We start from the raw sequence: 15,522 nt of genomic DNA on the forward strand, positions 1-15,522 counted from the left end.
AAACAAAGAAAGAAAAAAAAAGTTGTAGAAGTGCTACAAAATAATCAAATTTTAACTTTTTTTGCTTTTTCTATATATAGGCCCTGAATTAGAGTTTGCAAGTGTCTATATTAAGGCCCTGAATTAGAGGGTAAATTTTTTTTATTCTTGTAGAAAAAAAAAATTACAAGCCAACTTTAATTATGAGCCAACTTTGTGTAAAAGTAATTTGGGTTTTTAATCTTATATAATGTGAAAAAGTTTCAACTACAAAAAAGTTAAAATATTGTTTTTGTTAACTAGTTATAAAATAAATTTATTTGGTGATGTCAATAGCAATTATATTTGCTTTTACTATATTACCAAATAAAGTTTTAAATAATTTATTACTTTTCTTTGGTTAGTGGGAACCAACTCAAGAAAATCAAATGTCACGCCTTATTTCAAAAAAGGAAACAAAGTCAAGGTTTATAATTATACGCTGATGTATAATTAATTAATAGAGAATAATTATAGATAGAATTATGAAACGCTGTACATAATCTAATTTCAAAGTCTCAACATTAATTTTTACATCGCCAAGACTGTCTTACAAACCTAATTAAATCCCAAATTTTAAGTACTGATAGTTTATCGTGGACACCTGGTTGACAAATTTATCAACGACAAAACAACTAATTGATAAGATTCCTGTTTATAGCTTTAGGGCTAACTTTTATTCTGAATCTATGGTTATGAAAAGGTGCAAGAGAAGATCAACAACGCAGGAAATTGGCTTGTGAAATTCAACGATGAAAAGTGCAAAGTAATGTAAGTTGGTTTTCGCAAAAAATAAAAAGGACGCAATCAAGGTTCTAACATGCCTAAAGTCAAAGTACAAGTAGGACCATCTTTAAAATCAAATAACTTGGAGGAACCTCGCATTTGTATAATAATTTATATAATTATATAAATTTTTAAATTAATACTTTTAACCTGTCTTTTCCTCTAAATATCAACTTCCCAATAAGTACGTTTGGTAAGGATCAGAAGCATAGATTGTTTAACCAATCCTGGTTTGATCGTTTCTTATAGCTACACTAAAACCGAGATAAAGGTGCTCCTTTCTGTTTTACCTACATTGCTGGTTTAAGGAAAAACATGAAGTTGTTGATAAAATCTTAATGCGTTTTTCCTGCAGCTTCTATTGAAACTGGTTAAAAGCACATGAATCTGGGAAAGCGTTTTAAAAGCACGAGTGAGGCCCATAAGGAAGTAACCGAACATTACAGACCTGAAGTATGTAAAAGTACAGTCTCTTGACAACAGTAAAAAAACTAATCAAAAAATGACATCGATGAAATGTTTGCTTTGTGTGGATGATATATTTCAAACTAATTTTCAAAGTTCATTGGTATGTATACATTACCAAATGTAATTTTCGAATAAATTGTGTGTGTTTTCAAAGATATTCTCTTAAGGATGACTTTGAAATTGGAAGATATACTACGTGAAGTCAATGTTATGACTAAGTTGCTGCAATGTCTGGTCCTTAATTTGGACAAGTTATCAAAAATAAAAAATTAAAGTCATTAAAAAAAAAATTGGATAAAAAATATAAGCGAGTCAAAGGTAATCATGTTTTAAAGATTTTTAATTGAGGCAAAATTTTATTCTCAAATGTTTAAAAAAGAAGGGATGAAATCATAATAAAAAGTACACTTAACCCTAACCCTACCTAAAATGCAGTAGAGCAAAAAGCGAATTACTTTTTCTAAATATAGAGATGTAAAATACCTGGCAAAAATACTACCAATTCTTATATAGACATTTATTAATTCAATTCTAATCTAGAAATTTATTATTAATTGTTCAAAAGCACAACATAAAAAATAACAATAAATTAACACTAAATATTGTTTACAAACTTTTTAAACTTATTTGAAATGCATCAATTGCTTATGACGTTTTAAAACAATATCATTGGATAATTTTTGTTAAAAGTGGAACGTGATTAACTTTAAATTATAATAATTTAACTATATAGATAATTTAACTAGATAGCTAACTTTAAATTATGATAATTACGCGGTATTTAATAAAAAAATGTTACAACTAAGCCTGTTTCTTGAGAAATGGCGTAATTTTACTTCGTTCTCCCTCCAGCTATTATATCTCTTTGAGTACATTAAATAATAGTAATTTAAAAATTGCAAACGCTAGGGGAGACTGGGGCTAGTTGTAACAAAACTTAAAAAAACTTCATTTATAAACATTTTTTATAAACTTTTTACCAGTGTTATAGAATAGATTTTTGTGACGCATTAATCTAACATTGATAAATATAATATAAAAACTAAAGTTACTCCGCAATAATGAAACAAAAATGGGAAAAAAAAAAAAGAAAATGTTTTAACTTACCCCGCACCGGGGCAAGTTTCAAAGAATCAAGAAAATTTTTTTTGTCATTATCTATTATATTTTAAAGTACAATAAAGCATAAAATTTGTCAAAGTTGCTGACTCATCAGAGTAATCAGTAAACTCAAACTCAAGATAATGTAGAGTGTCTCAAGAGCGAGGAGAATGTTCAAAACAGGTGATTGTAGCTACAATATAATTCTTAAATTGAAAAGCAAAAAAATTTTCATATAGATATGACCTCTCCGCATTGGTTGTCCACTCCGACCACTCCGCATTGGTAGCCAAAAAAAAATTATCGGATAGGCTATCTTATATATGAGTCAATTTCTCATAAGATGGTTTTGTCGCAACTAATGTTGCATGAAAATAAAATTTAGACTATCTATAAAGTTTTAACAAGTATGTTAAATTTCATCATTAGGGATATACAAAATAGATCAGGTGTTGCACGAATCTGCTTTTTAAATGTTTATGGATATCATCAAGTAATGAGGCCCAATAATTTTTTCCACTCCGTTACCGTAACATAAACTTAACTACATCTGTGAATTATTATTATTTTTGTAATAAATTCTATTTTTGTAATGAATTATACTGGGTACTATAACTACAGCCTACATGTTAAGTATATTAGCCAAATTTAATGACATAAAAAATTTAATTTATATGGCAATGTATGCTCCGTTACTGACATTTGCTAATTATTTATTATTTAAAAGCAAAACAGTGTAAGTTACATTTTAAATTAAAGGGAAAATCTTAGTATACAAATAAATTCAGTATATTGTCTTTTTAAAAAAAGTAAAGCGTCTTTAAAAAAAGAAACTAACTCGACAAAAATCTTTTTTGGATTTAAATTGAACAAAAACTGCCCGCTCAGTTACTGGATCATTACCATACATCATTAATGTGAAGAAAGTCGTGGTCGCTCACAACATCATTTGCTTCAATCAACAAGATATTCAAATTTTCATCGAAATTAACCAGATCAATGATATTGTTGCTTAAATGTTGAAATTGGTAATCATTGACATCCATTGCATTGCCCGAAGTAATACTTTCATCACTGTTTCATCAAAATTCTGCAATATTAAAAAGAAATTCACGGAAGTACTTAAAATAAATTTAATTAATATAGAAGCAAATAAATTAGCAAAATAATAAAATACACAAATATTTTTTTACCGTGCTAGTATTTTTGGAAAACATATATCGCTTTAAGTTGTAGCATGTGCAAACTGTAGCCATCTTACAGAAGCAACTTAAATCTCGATACAAAACATTAAATTTCTGTCTGTCTGCAGCTGATGCAATTTCATAGTGCCTGTAGTAGCCTTTAATGTTTTGGAACATTTTGAGTCAAAAGAAGTAATTTTGGATCCCTCAATATAGTTAAACTTTGTTAATGAATGTCCATTGTTAAGAAAATTATATAAACTTTCTGCATCTAGAAGGTCACAACCCATATTAAGCAATCGATCTGCTTGACGTTTTACAGATCCTCCTATCGCATCTGGTGCTCCCTTGCCATGCCCACTTACATTGATGTACAAATTTTAGTTTGTACATCAATGTAGAGAATAAGAAGAAGTTTTGCCTATACCTATATTGTGTGGTTGGCCCATCAGAAAAAAAATGAAAATTTGTAATTTGTGGGTTATCTATCTTGAGTTCAATTAGCACGGGTTCCAGATGTGTCCATATAGAAGGAGGATCGTGCCTCAAAGAGTCGGATATAGTTGTAAATGACTGATGTCCATCCATTTTATAAATTACTCCTGTATGCAATATAGCTTGTTTGTTACTTGCTCCAAAATGTGAAGATTGAATTGCAGCAAAATTCTTGCGCACATAGTTCTCAGAAAAATCTATATGGATAACAGCTTCTCCCATCTTTTCGTATTCCTGTTTTTCTTTTTCACACTGGAACCAAACTATAATACTTTCATCTTTTAGCAATCCTTTTGCTTGAAATTGAACACGAGACTTAAAACAAATGTTACATTCTCTGAACATGCATTCTCTTCTATCAGTACTACAACAAACTTGTTTCACTACTTCTTCAATATTTTTTTCTTTCAAAACACGCAGGTTAATAAGTTTATCACTAAGTAATTGTATGTTCTCGTGTTTGTTGCACAGACATGTATCTCTATCTTTAGCCGACGGTTTGCGGGTGAAAAATGGGTGATAACGAGTAAACGTTGTATATGAAATGTTGTTTCTCGTATAGAGGAAATTACGGAGTTGACAGTAACGGAGTAGACATAATTATACAAAATCAATAATATCTCATTCTTACTCATTGGAAAACATCTTTAAAATCTTTTATTGCTATATTGTCCGAAAGATTTAAAGAGTACTAAAACACGCCATATAAAAGTTTGTAATTTTATGGAATAAAAAAGCGTAACGGAGTAGACTTCAAATAAGACTATCATTTTTAAAATAAGGTAATTAAGCTCTCATTTTTATATAAATAATGCTTGCAACACGATGTAACTTTAAATGTTAATAAATTCCATAGAACTGGACCTTTTTTCATTATTTTAATTAGTAAATAAGTAAAAACTACAAACCTGTGACTATTTTAGAATGCAATAACGGAGTGGACAAAAAATGTGGGGACAGCAAGTTTTTGACAAGAGCTACAACAGGATAAAGTGTAAATTAATACTTATAATAATGCTAATATATGGTATTAAAATACCATATTAGCATGTCTAAAGCACCAAATTATGTCCCCGATTAGCCTTAACACAAAAGAAAAAATTATTAAGTATAACAATATAGTCCTAGATGCAGGACATCTACGGAGTGGACATTTTTGATTAACAATTGTGCACACAAAATTTTAAATTTTAGTTGGAAATATCCGATAAAATGCTGGTTTATATTAACGATAAGTATTACTACCCACGGTGCTGTTTTTTATGTTACTTGTACAAGAATTGCGTTTTTATAGCTGTAGGACAAAATTTCAGTAACGGAGTTGACGCAATGAGAAAATGACTCATATACATTATGGATTTGCGTTTTTTTGCATTAACATTCTAATAATGGCTCTATGAAAAGGGGCTCTATGAAGAGGCTTTAGGTTGTGATGATAAACGTGTCATCCGAACCTTCTTTGAGTCTCTGACTGATTTCAATAGTATATATATGTGTGTGTATATATATATATATATATATATATATATATATATATATATATATATATATATATATATTATATATATTATATATATTATAAAAAAATTAAAAACGTTTTTATCAAGGTTTTTATGTTTACGATGTTATTTATTTTTTACATGATTATATGAAAAATTATAATATTGTTTAATCAACGAAATAAAATTTGATAATAATAAAATAGATTTAAATTTTAGGAACTTGTATGGTTTGTTTGACATACTAAGTTACTTTTACTAAAATAATCAGGCAAATCTACAGAGGAGCTGTTCTTTACTAGCTTTCCATCCACACATTTATCGAATCAGCTCTAGATCTAATTTACATATATTTTTTCCGTTTTAACTAACATTAGCGCTTTTGCACTCCAGCCAAATTTATTTTCATACTAGTTTTTTAACCATATAAATCGATTTTCATATAAAAATGTTTATTAATGCATTTGTCCAAGGTAAATTAAATAGACATTTTCAATGTCTCCGCCGTAACAGTGGCCGTACGTTCTCGGGTGATTATGAAAAAAAAAAAACTCATTTGTTTTTCAGATTTAAATATCTTTATGTAATATAAATACAATTCAAACCGAAAACATCAACCTTTTTAAAATGTTTAATTTTTTAAATTTTCAAAGCCTTTAACAATAACTTAAAAAATCTCATTCAGTATCTGATTCTGTAGATGAGGCAGAAATTTCAGAAACAGTCTCTAATATTATTGGATCAGTACTTATGTGTCTATCATTGTCTGTTAGTCTTATACTGCGATCATGATTATCTTCTTGATTTAATCTATTTCTTGAGTTATTTAAGTGCAAAGATCCTTGAAGAGCTGAATAAATTTGAGGTGAGCGAGAACGATGAATAGCTTGGCGAGATCTTCTATGAGGACGCCTAATTGGGTACGTGCGTTCAATATTTCTGAAATAGCGTATAAAATAGTTTGAGTTTTGAACAAGATCATCGCAGATATCTGACATGGTTGGAGAAACCGGTGGAGAAACTAAAAGAAATTTTTTTTTATTAACATAAAAAAATACTTAAAAATAATTGATAATTATATACACACAGTTATATACGTTGCGCAAATAAAATGAATATGTTTTTAATTTGAAGTTATTATTATTTACTAAATTAAATACTTTATTAAAAAAGTTAATAAAATAAAATTGGCCACGGTTAAACATTTAGATGCTTCATTAAGAAAAGAAAAAAACAGAACTTATAGGAAATTTAGAAGATAAATGCTGGTAGCAAAAAAGTAGCGAGAAAATCCAGGGAATTACACACTAGAACATGTTTTATATTCTTGTGTGGAAATTACTAAATTCATTCTTAAGAATGACACAGAAGAACTTTATGATTTTTACTTAAAGGAACGTTCAATTAAACGCGTAAAAATACTAGCAATGCAAATTAGGTAATATCTGATAAAAACATTACAATCATATGTAGTGTAGTAAAAACATTTCATGTGTAGTACTAACTTAACTAGTTCTTTCTTAAATAATGGAGTTTCATTGGCTTCTAGCTAAGGTTCACCCAATTTATGTTTTTTTTAAGTTATGACACCAGTGACTGTTAAAAAATAACCGCTCCATTAAAGTGAAAAAATAACAACTCCATTGGAATACTCCATTAGATTATTCTAATGGAGATGGGAGTGTTGTGTTCAATACTGCTGGCATAATAACTCAGATAATTCTTACGACTATAAAATATAACTCATCAATAAAAGAACTTCAAAGAAAGTCGTTATACATGGGTAAACAAAAAAAGTCCTCTTTAGATACCTGTAATTGCATAAAGAAGATTTTTTCTATGAAGTTTCACTAGTTGTTAAACTAGAAGTATAATACACATTTCTAAACAAAGATTTAAACGAAATTTTTACTATGATATGCTTGACACCATCATGCCATAAACCTTGACGCAATGATAAAACGAGATGCCAAACATGATGCTAATTTTTTTTCTGTATATACTACTGTGTGTTTGAATTGAAGTTCTTAATGGGTTAACAAGTGGAACACAAAAGTTAATATTTTTTTGTTCCAAAGCATTAAATTTTTTAACAGAGCATATAGCGTAGGTAATAAATTCTCATTTTTATTGATTTTTGATTGAGTAAGTGAAGCCACTGTGAATACTTCACAGTTTTATTGAATTAATTAAATTTCTTGATTTGTAAACTTTTGTGTTTTACACAAATCATACGATGCAACATATTTGTGAGATAAAGTTGCATTTAGTTTATACCTTATTTGGTTTAGCACTTTTAAATAAACTGTGATTTTTTCTGCAATTCTAATTAACATATTTTCTCAACATCATACCATACTTTGTTGGTTTAGTTTATGAATAGCATCTAAAAAGTTGTGAAAAATAAAATAACAATTAAGTCAAATAAAAACTAAACAAATAAGTCAACCTCTGTTTTAGTTCATAACTCTTTTTATGCAAAATTTCAAACAAGTTTATATGCTCATTACATAAATTGTCATTGTTGTCAGTTAAAGGGAAAATAAAAAATTCTGGTTCCTCATGCATCACTCTTTTATATTGTTTTGCCAACAGCTTAAAAAAACTATTTGGATGTTCCAGCAAGATGGTGCCAAACTTTATACTCACAAACTTTCTGAAAAATGATGTAATGATCATTTTCCTAGATTTATTGATAAAGATCAATAGCTGCCCATTTCTTCTGACTTGAACCCTTTATAGTACTCTATTTGAGACAATTTTTGTTCACTAAGTTAACAGGAGCAAAACCAAGTCAAAGAAAAGTTTAATTGCAGAAAAAAGAAAGTGAGTTTGAAACAAATTAGAAAAGAAGTTGTACTGGAAAGTTGTAAGAGTTAGATCAAGAGATTGTATCATTTAACCTGATAACATTTTTTAATTGTTTAATAACACTAAAAAATTTAATAACTCAAACCAAGTATAAAGCTAAGAATATCATACAAGTGTGTGCCATTATTAAAGAAAATCTTTATTTAGAAACTCTCATGCAACACGTGTTGCAACACATTTCTAAAAAAATGAAAACTTTTCATTTTTTTAGACCTTGAATACCAAAAAAGTTAAGTTATCGAAACCAAAATGATAAAGTTCAGTCATGTAAGAAAAATTTAGCCCTATTCTAAAATAGCCTATAAAAAATTCTGTCACAGAAGATGAGTTGTGGTTTAATTTGAGCCAAGTTAGTCAACAGTCAGCTAAGATATGATAGATTTGAACTAAAAAACATGTTCTTCTTCTTTAAAACAACAGGTGTTGTTCATTTGGGTTATGTTGTAAAGAGAGTTGTTCATTTGGGTTATGTTGAAAAAAGGGGACACCATTACTAGTCAATACTATGAGAGAAATAGTTAGAAGTCTAAACTTAAACACAAAACAACAAAAAAAGACCCATAAAAGCCATTCACAATTTCAAATTTCTCCAGGATAATGCTCAATCCTATGTTACTCAAGCCATCACAGATTGTCTTAATCAAGATGGAATCATAATAACTCTTCCAACCGTGGAATTTGCCAGACTTTTTTTGGTCAATTTAATAAAAAAAAGTCCTAATGACTATGCTGTTGTCAAAAGTTAAAAAAATTAATTCAAAATTTAAACCAAAAGAAGAGTATAAAAAAATGTTTGACAAATGGCTTGAAAGAATGCAGATTGTATAAAATATTTTTCATTTTTATGAATATAAGGCATGTACCAGAAAAAATCTGCGCGAACATTTTAAAGGATATTTAATTAACTATTGTATTTCAATATTGAATGCTATAAATATTTTGAAAGTACATATATTAATATTCTTAAATTTCACTTAAAAAAATTTGTGAAGTTTTGTAAGTGAGAATGCACACACTTGGCGTTATACACTCGACATCAGCTTTTGCACAGTCTTCGACTGGACTTTCTTGGTAGCTCTAATCCATTTATTTTTGAAGTCTTTAATGTTTTTGGTTTCTTTTACATTAAACATTAGTTTTCTTTTGACAAGAGTCTTAGTTTTCATTTTAACAATATCTTTCGATAGCATGAAGTTCGGGATAATTTGGTGGATTGTAGTGTTTTTCAACAAAATCTACTTTATGTTCTCTAAGCCAGTTTAAAGTTGTCCCAGAGTAGTGACATGATGCTAAATCGAGCCCAAATAATGGGTTACCTGTGTGTGTTCTTAAAAACGTTTCTTGAGGCATTCTTTTATGTATATTTTGGTGTTAATTGTTCCTGTAGTCACAAAACAAGAGCTTCTTTCACCACATTCACAAATTGCTACCCAAACTAAGAATTTTTCATCAAATTTTTGCATTCCAATACATTTATAATTGGAATCAGTTTCTTGAGATTAATTGCTGAATAATATTGGTGTCCTGGAAGAGATCGGAAATATGCAGCACAATAAGTTTCATCGTCAATAATCAAACAAGATTTTTTGGCATATAATTTTTTATAGAGTGGCTTTGAACAAGGAATTGCAACATTTTCATGTGTTTCTTCATGATGAGGAAGTTTTGCTTTTTATAAGATTTATAGCCATAATTACACTCTTTGTATAGTCGAAGCAATTGTCCTAAATTTATTTGCTAAAGTTCGAACAGAAATCTACAGTTTTCTGTCTAAGACATCTTTTACTTTTTTACCAAGATCTGGTCTAACAAAACATTTTTTTCTTCCACTTCCTGATTTCCTTTTGATTGTACCAGTGTCCTTAAATGGTTTCACAACGTTCTGCACTGCTCTAAAAGCAATCTGCAACTCTTTAGAAATTGTTTTGTTTGATACACCAGGATTTTCAACAAGAAAATGCAAAAATTTTTCTTTCTTCTTATCTTGATTTGATGACATTTCAATTAAAACTAATTGTTTTGATAACAGAGTTGTTTAAACTTTGAATAACACTAATACAACGACATTTTAAAACAATTTGCTATTTAAAATGATGCACTGTTTTCCTAAACACCACATCAGAACATGCGCAGATTTTTTCTGGTACATGTATATATTAGGAGGTATATATATATATATATATATATATATATATATATATATATATATATATATATATATATATATATATATATATATATATATATATATATATATATATATATATATATATATATATATATATATATATATATATATATATATATATATATATATATATATATATGTATATATATATATATATATATATGTATATATATATATATATATATATATATATATATATATATATATATATATATATATATATATATACATATATATTTATATAATCAGTTAAATAAAGCAATTACTTTCATGTGTAGCATCTGAATCAATGGATTCAACTACATCTGATAAATCGCTGCTCTCTATGGGGTAGCTTGTAAGATTTGGACTGTTTAAACCATGGTGATTGTTCCCGGTTGTGTTCAGAGCCTCATACGATTGTGATGATACATTAGAAAATGGAGCAGACATGTAAACTCCATTTGGCAAGGTAAGACAAGATGTTTGAGTGCTTTGATTACTTTTTGAAGTAAGTATATTTACTTGCTCCTCTAGCTTTGATATACGACTCATAAGCTCATTTGTCACATCTAAAATTTATATAATTATCAAAAAATACTTCAAAAGATAAAATTAACATAATTATCAAAAAATACATCACATGATAGAATTAATTTGATTGAAGAATAACTAAAATAAAATGTTGTAATATTAGCCAGTTTTAAAAAAATGTAAACAATTTGTATTTAAACATTTCTAATAAACATGTAACTTTTTTGTGCTTCATACTTAATTACTTTTTGAGCTTACTTACAATTTTCATTTTAAGATATAACCAGATAACCAATAAACAAAACATCCATACAATGGCCCAAATAATCCAAACAAATGTGTCATTCTGGGGCTACTTTATCATTTGACGAAAGTACTTGTATGTTTTAAATCATTAAAAAGTTCTAAATTAGGGTTTAAATTTGCTTAGTGGTTTTATTTTAACAATATACTATGTTTTTAGGTCATTATTAAATTTATTTTTACACAGTGAGACTTGAATTAATTCTTTTATATATAAAGTGACTTTAATCTCTGATATCATTAACTTTGCACATTCTTTTAAATTGATTAAATTTTTTTTTATATAACACAGATAAAAAAGAGCTTAGAGCAGGAAGAGCCTTTGATTTGATTAACAGGAAACTAACAGGTGACAACAGAATAATGGAACTGGACTTTAAATGACATAGTTCCCTGAAGGCATAAGATAAAAAAAGAGAAAATTGCTTTGGGATATGGTTTTGTTCTGGTTTTTATGTATATGATCAGCTATTTTTAACTAAACCATCCCTTAATATTGAGCTCAGACTGAGCTAAACTCAGTATTAGCCCAATAATAACTTTATTAAGGCATTAATCAATCTTAGAACATTTTATAAGATTTTCTGCCTGCTTATTATTCTTGTGGACAAGATCTTTCAAAATAGTCGAAAATTTTCCAATAAGGTAACATTCTGGCAAGTTATAAGGTAACATTCTGACAAGGGTTATCCACTTTTTCAACATAGTGCACCTTTTTCTCGTTTTAGAACTGTTGTATAGTGAGATAATACTAAATCAGGTGAGTGCATATGTACTCTAAAAAAATCTAAATTGAAATTGAGCTGCATGTTATTGAAAAACTCCATTCTAGTGGTCAAACACAAGTTAAACCATTAAATGTTTGGATTGTACATTTTTAAACTTTTCTCTGTCTTTAGTACCTAGATTCATGCTTGGCACATACAACTATCTAGAAAATAGTACTTTTATATCTGTGGCCATTGGTCAATTTATGATAAGTGCAAAATTGGCCATTTTGAAATAAGTATGCAGTTTTGTTATATTTTTGTTAGATCTTTCATTTAGTCAAACTACGATTGCTGTAGTTTATTACCTCCTAATATAAACATAATTTATTTTTCAAATCAAATTTTCAAACTCTTCTCTTGCAAAATGTCATATTTGCACTTATCATAAATTGACCAATGGCCACAGAGTTATATTCTGGATTTTAAAGTAGTCAAACACTATTAAATATTGATTAATTGCATCATGTAAATGTGTTTCACCTAGTGAAAATAATAATAAAAATCAATTTGTTTTATTATAAAATTTTAACGTTTTAATGTTTTACTGTAAAGAAACTGGAAGCACCACAATGATAAAATGTTCTTAAACTATAGAAAAAATTTAATAAATAAACAGGCCACAGGCATTCAACTTAAAACTTGTTATATTACCTTAAGTTAAGCTATTTGGTGGGAGTTTCAAATTAAATTAAAAAAAAATCAATCATTTTATATACTTATTTATATATACTTATTTAAGTACATAAATATGTACATTCTATTTATTTTATTTATTGTTTTTATATATACTTTTGTTATATACATTATCATATGTATATTGTGTTGGTTTTAAAGCTTAGAACACAGATGAGGGTTTTTATTTTATCACTGTACCCCAATAGTTAAAATAAGAATTATTAAAAACATACACGCACACAAAAATATTCAAATACCTTTTTCTAAAAAATAAAAATTGAAATGTTAATGAAATAAAAAATTAATGAAGTAATCATTGTTCAGTTAAATTTCAATTTTTATATTTTAGTTTAATTTTTTTTCAACTTCTTTAACTAAATATCTTTGTTCGATCTAATCCTTTATATACTTGTATTTTCTACATATACAAAACTACTCGTATTTTTATAAATTTATGCATTTGAAATTCTTAAATGTTTTTATAAGTTTTTATAAGTTTTCAAATAAAAAGTGGATTATTGTCTGCATTACTTTTTAACTTAAAAAAATGTGTGCATGAATTTTATTTAACTTTACAGACATGTTAATGTCTGTAACTTAAATAAAATTCATTCATTTTCCTATGTTCTTCCTGCTTTAAATTTATTGTTTATTAAATTTATTAAATTTTTATAAAAAAATAAAAATACATAAAAGCTAGAATAAAACTACATGGTAAAATCTATTTGCTTTTTGTTTTACCTTATGTTTTAAAGGAGTTATATCTCTTTAATTCCAACCCTATTTTTCAGTTGTCGCCAGTTATGTGTGTGTTATAGTGAAAATTTCAAAAACTGCAGAACTAGCTAAAACTAAAACTAATACTCCTTTAAATCAATTTTTAAAACAACATTTACTCAACACCTGGTAACAATTTGATTTCCTGAATGCATTCATAATACCCTAATTATCAAGATAAATCATTATTGTTAAAAAAATATATACCTTTTGAATAGACTGGTTTGATTCCTTTATCAAATGACATGGCGTGTTTTGTTTAAAGTTAGACATGCTTTGTTTAGAGTCATTTAGCTTTTAACTTTTTTTACTTTTAAAAGTTAGTAACTTTTTACAAATTCTAAAAGTTACTTATCTCTTAAAATTGTCCTGAAATCATTATTAAACAATGATTAAAAGAAAGTAAATTTTTCAGCCATCTGGAATGCTAGAAACTGAATATGAAGAAAGATTTTAAAATTGTCTTTTTGTTTTATAAAAGAAAATCTAAGACCCTAATTTTTTATATATGTGTAAAAATAACTACAGATCAGTTATTTACTTTGCTTAACTGTGAAAATTTTGAATAAAACAAACTATTAAAACATATATTTCTAGGCTAAAAAAGTAATGTGCGTATTTAAAACCATGTTCTTTTAGGGTAATTTAACAAAAACTAACATTTTTTTATCATATAGAATTAGAAATACTCTTTAAACTCAATTTACATTGTATCAAAACTGATGATGTATCAACATCATCTTTTGTTCCATCAGCAGGAGATACATAATCCATACAGTTTAAATCATTTTTTTAAAACACTGCATACAACCAAAATAATGTGAAGTAGATTTAACTGATATTTTAATTTACAATACCAGTTAGATTAGTTTAGTTTTTTAGATTATTTATTACATGGTGTAGATTGTTGGGATGCCTAATCAAATTATTAAAATAAAAAATAAATAAATAAAAAGAATACCTTGAAAATGAGAGTATAATGAGCGAATGCAATTGTGAGTTGCTTTTTCACCAACTGTATAAAACATTTCACACCCTAAATCACATAAAACCATTCTCTTTGCACATACATCTGAATGTAACTTAAAATCTTTTCGCAAAACTTTAACATTACAGCCTAAGTTCAAACATCCTATTAAACCATATTGACAAACAAGTGTATGACTCTCAAGCTGCTCTATAGGAACAATATCTGGACAACCCAAGTCCTTAAACTCACAAAATATTCTTTGCTTGCTAATAATATTCTTCAAGGCAGGAAGTGCTGAAATTAAATCTTTCTTATGAACTGTTGAGCGACACTGAGGACAAGACTTTTGATTACACAGCCAAGTTCTTATACATTTTGAGCAAAACACATGACGACAGGGTGACTCAACAGGTTCTTCCAAAACACATGTGCAAATACAGCAAACTAACTCTAAGTGAACTTCTCCTTCAGGAAATCTATCAATATCCCAGCCCATTTTTTATGAAATTAAATCAAGTATACTATTTGTGGACTAAACAAAACTATTCTAAAAACTATTATTGTATAAAGCATTCTATTCACTAATATTCAAAAAAGATAATATTCGATTTTTTTTTCAAAATTTATTAGAAATATATTTTAATTTCACTCTATATATAAGTTATTTTTTTTATAAACAGTTTTAATGAATGCAACTTTAAAAATAGTTTTAAAAAAAAAATTATAATAATAATAATAATAATAACATAAACAACGTCCGGTAACCGAAAGTATTACTTTTTGTGTTTAAGTGAGACCGTAAAACACTTGTAAGAGATTTTCAAGTCATCCTATTATTTCTAAAGATGGTAGTGGAAATACATGAGGGTTACTAACTCACCTCATTTAAAGAAATACATGGATA

The 15,522-nt window shown here is 27.5% G+C and overlaps 1 protein-coding gene across 1 annotated transcript; it reads right to left on the minus strand.

The window, feature by feature from the left end:
* Nucleotides 1-6,106: 6,106 nt before the first annotated feature.
* On the minus strand, nucleotides 6,107-15,188 carry LOC100198958 (E3 ubiquitin-protein ligase PDZRN3-B). Its single transcript, XM_065803085.1, has 3 exons — nucleotides 14,610-15,188; nucleotides 10,877-11,161; nucleotides 6,107-6,572 (listed from the first exon to the last, which is right to left on the minus strand). Exons 1-3 carry the CDS (start codon nucleotides 15,112-15,114, stop codon nucleotides 6,229-6,231), a joined length of 1,134 nt encoding a protein of 377 aa, XP_065659157.1. The 5' UTR covers nucleotides 15,115-15,188; the 3' UTR covers nucleotides 6,107-6,228.
* Between the last annotated feature and the right edge of the window lie 334 nt (nucleotides 15,189-15,522).

Source organism: Hydra vulgaris, chromosome 08, assembly GCF_038396675.1.
Source record: "Hydra vulgaris chromosome 08, alternate assembly HydraT2T_AEP".
Taxonomy (NCBI): domain Eukaryota; kingdom Metazoa; phylum Cnidaria; class Hydrozoa; order Anthoathecata; family Hydridae; genus Hydra; species Hydra vulgaris.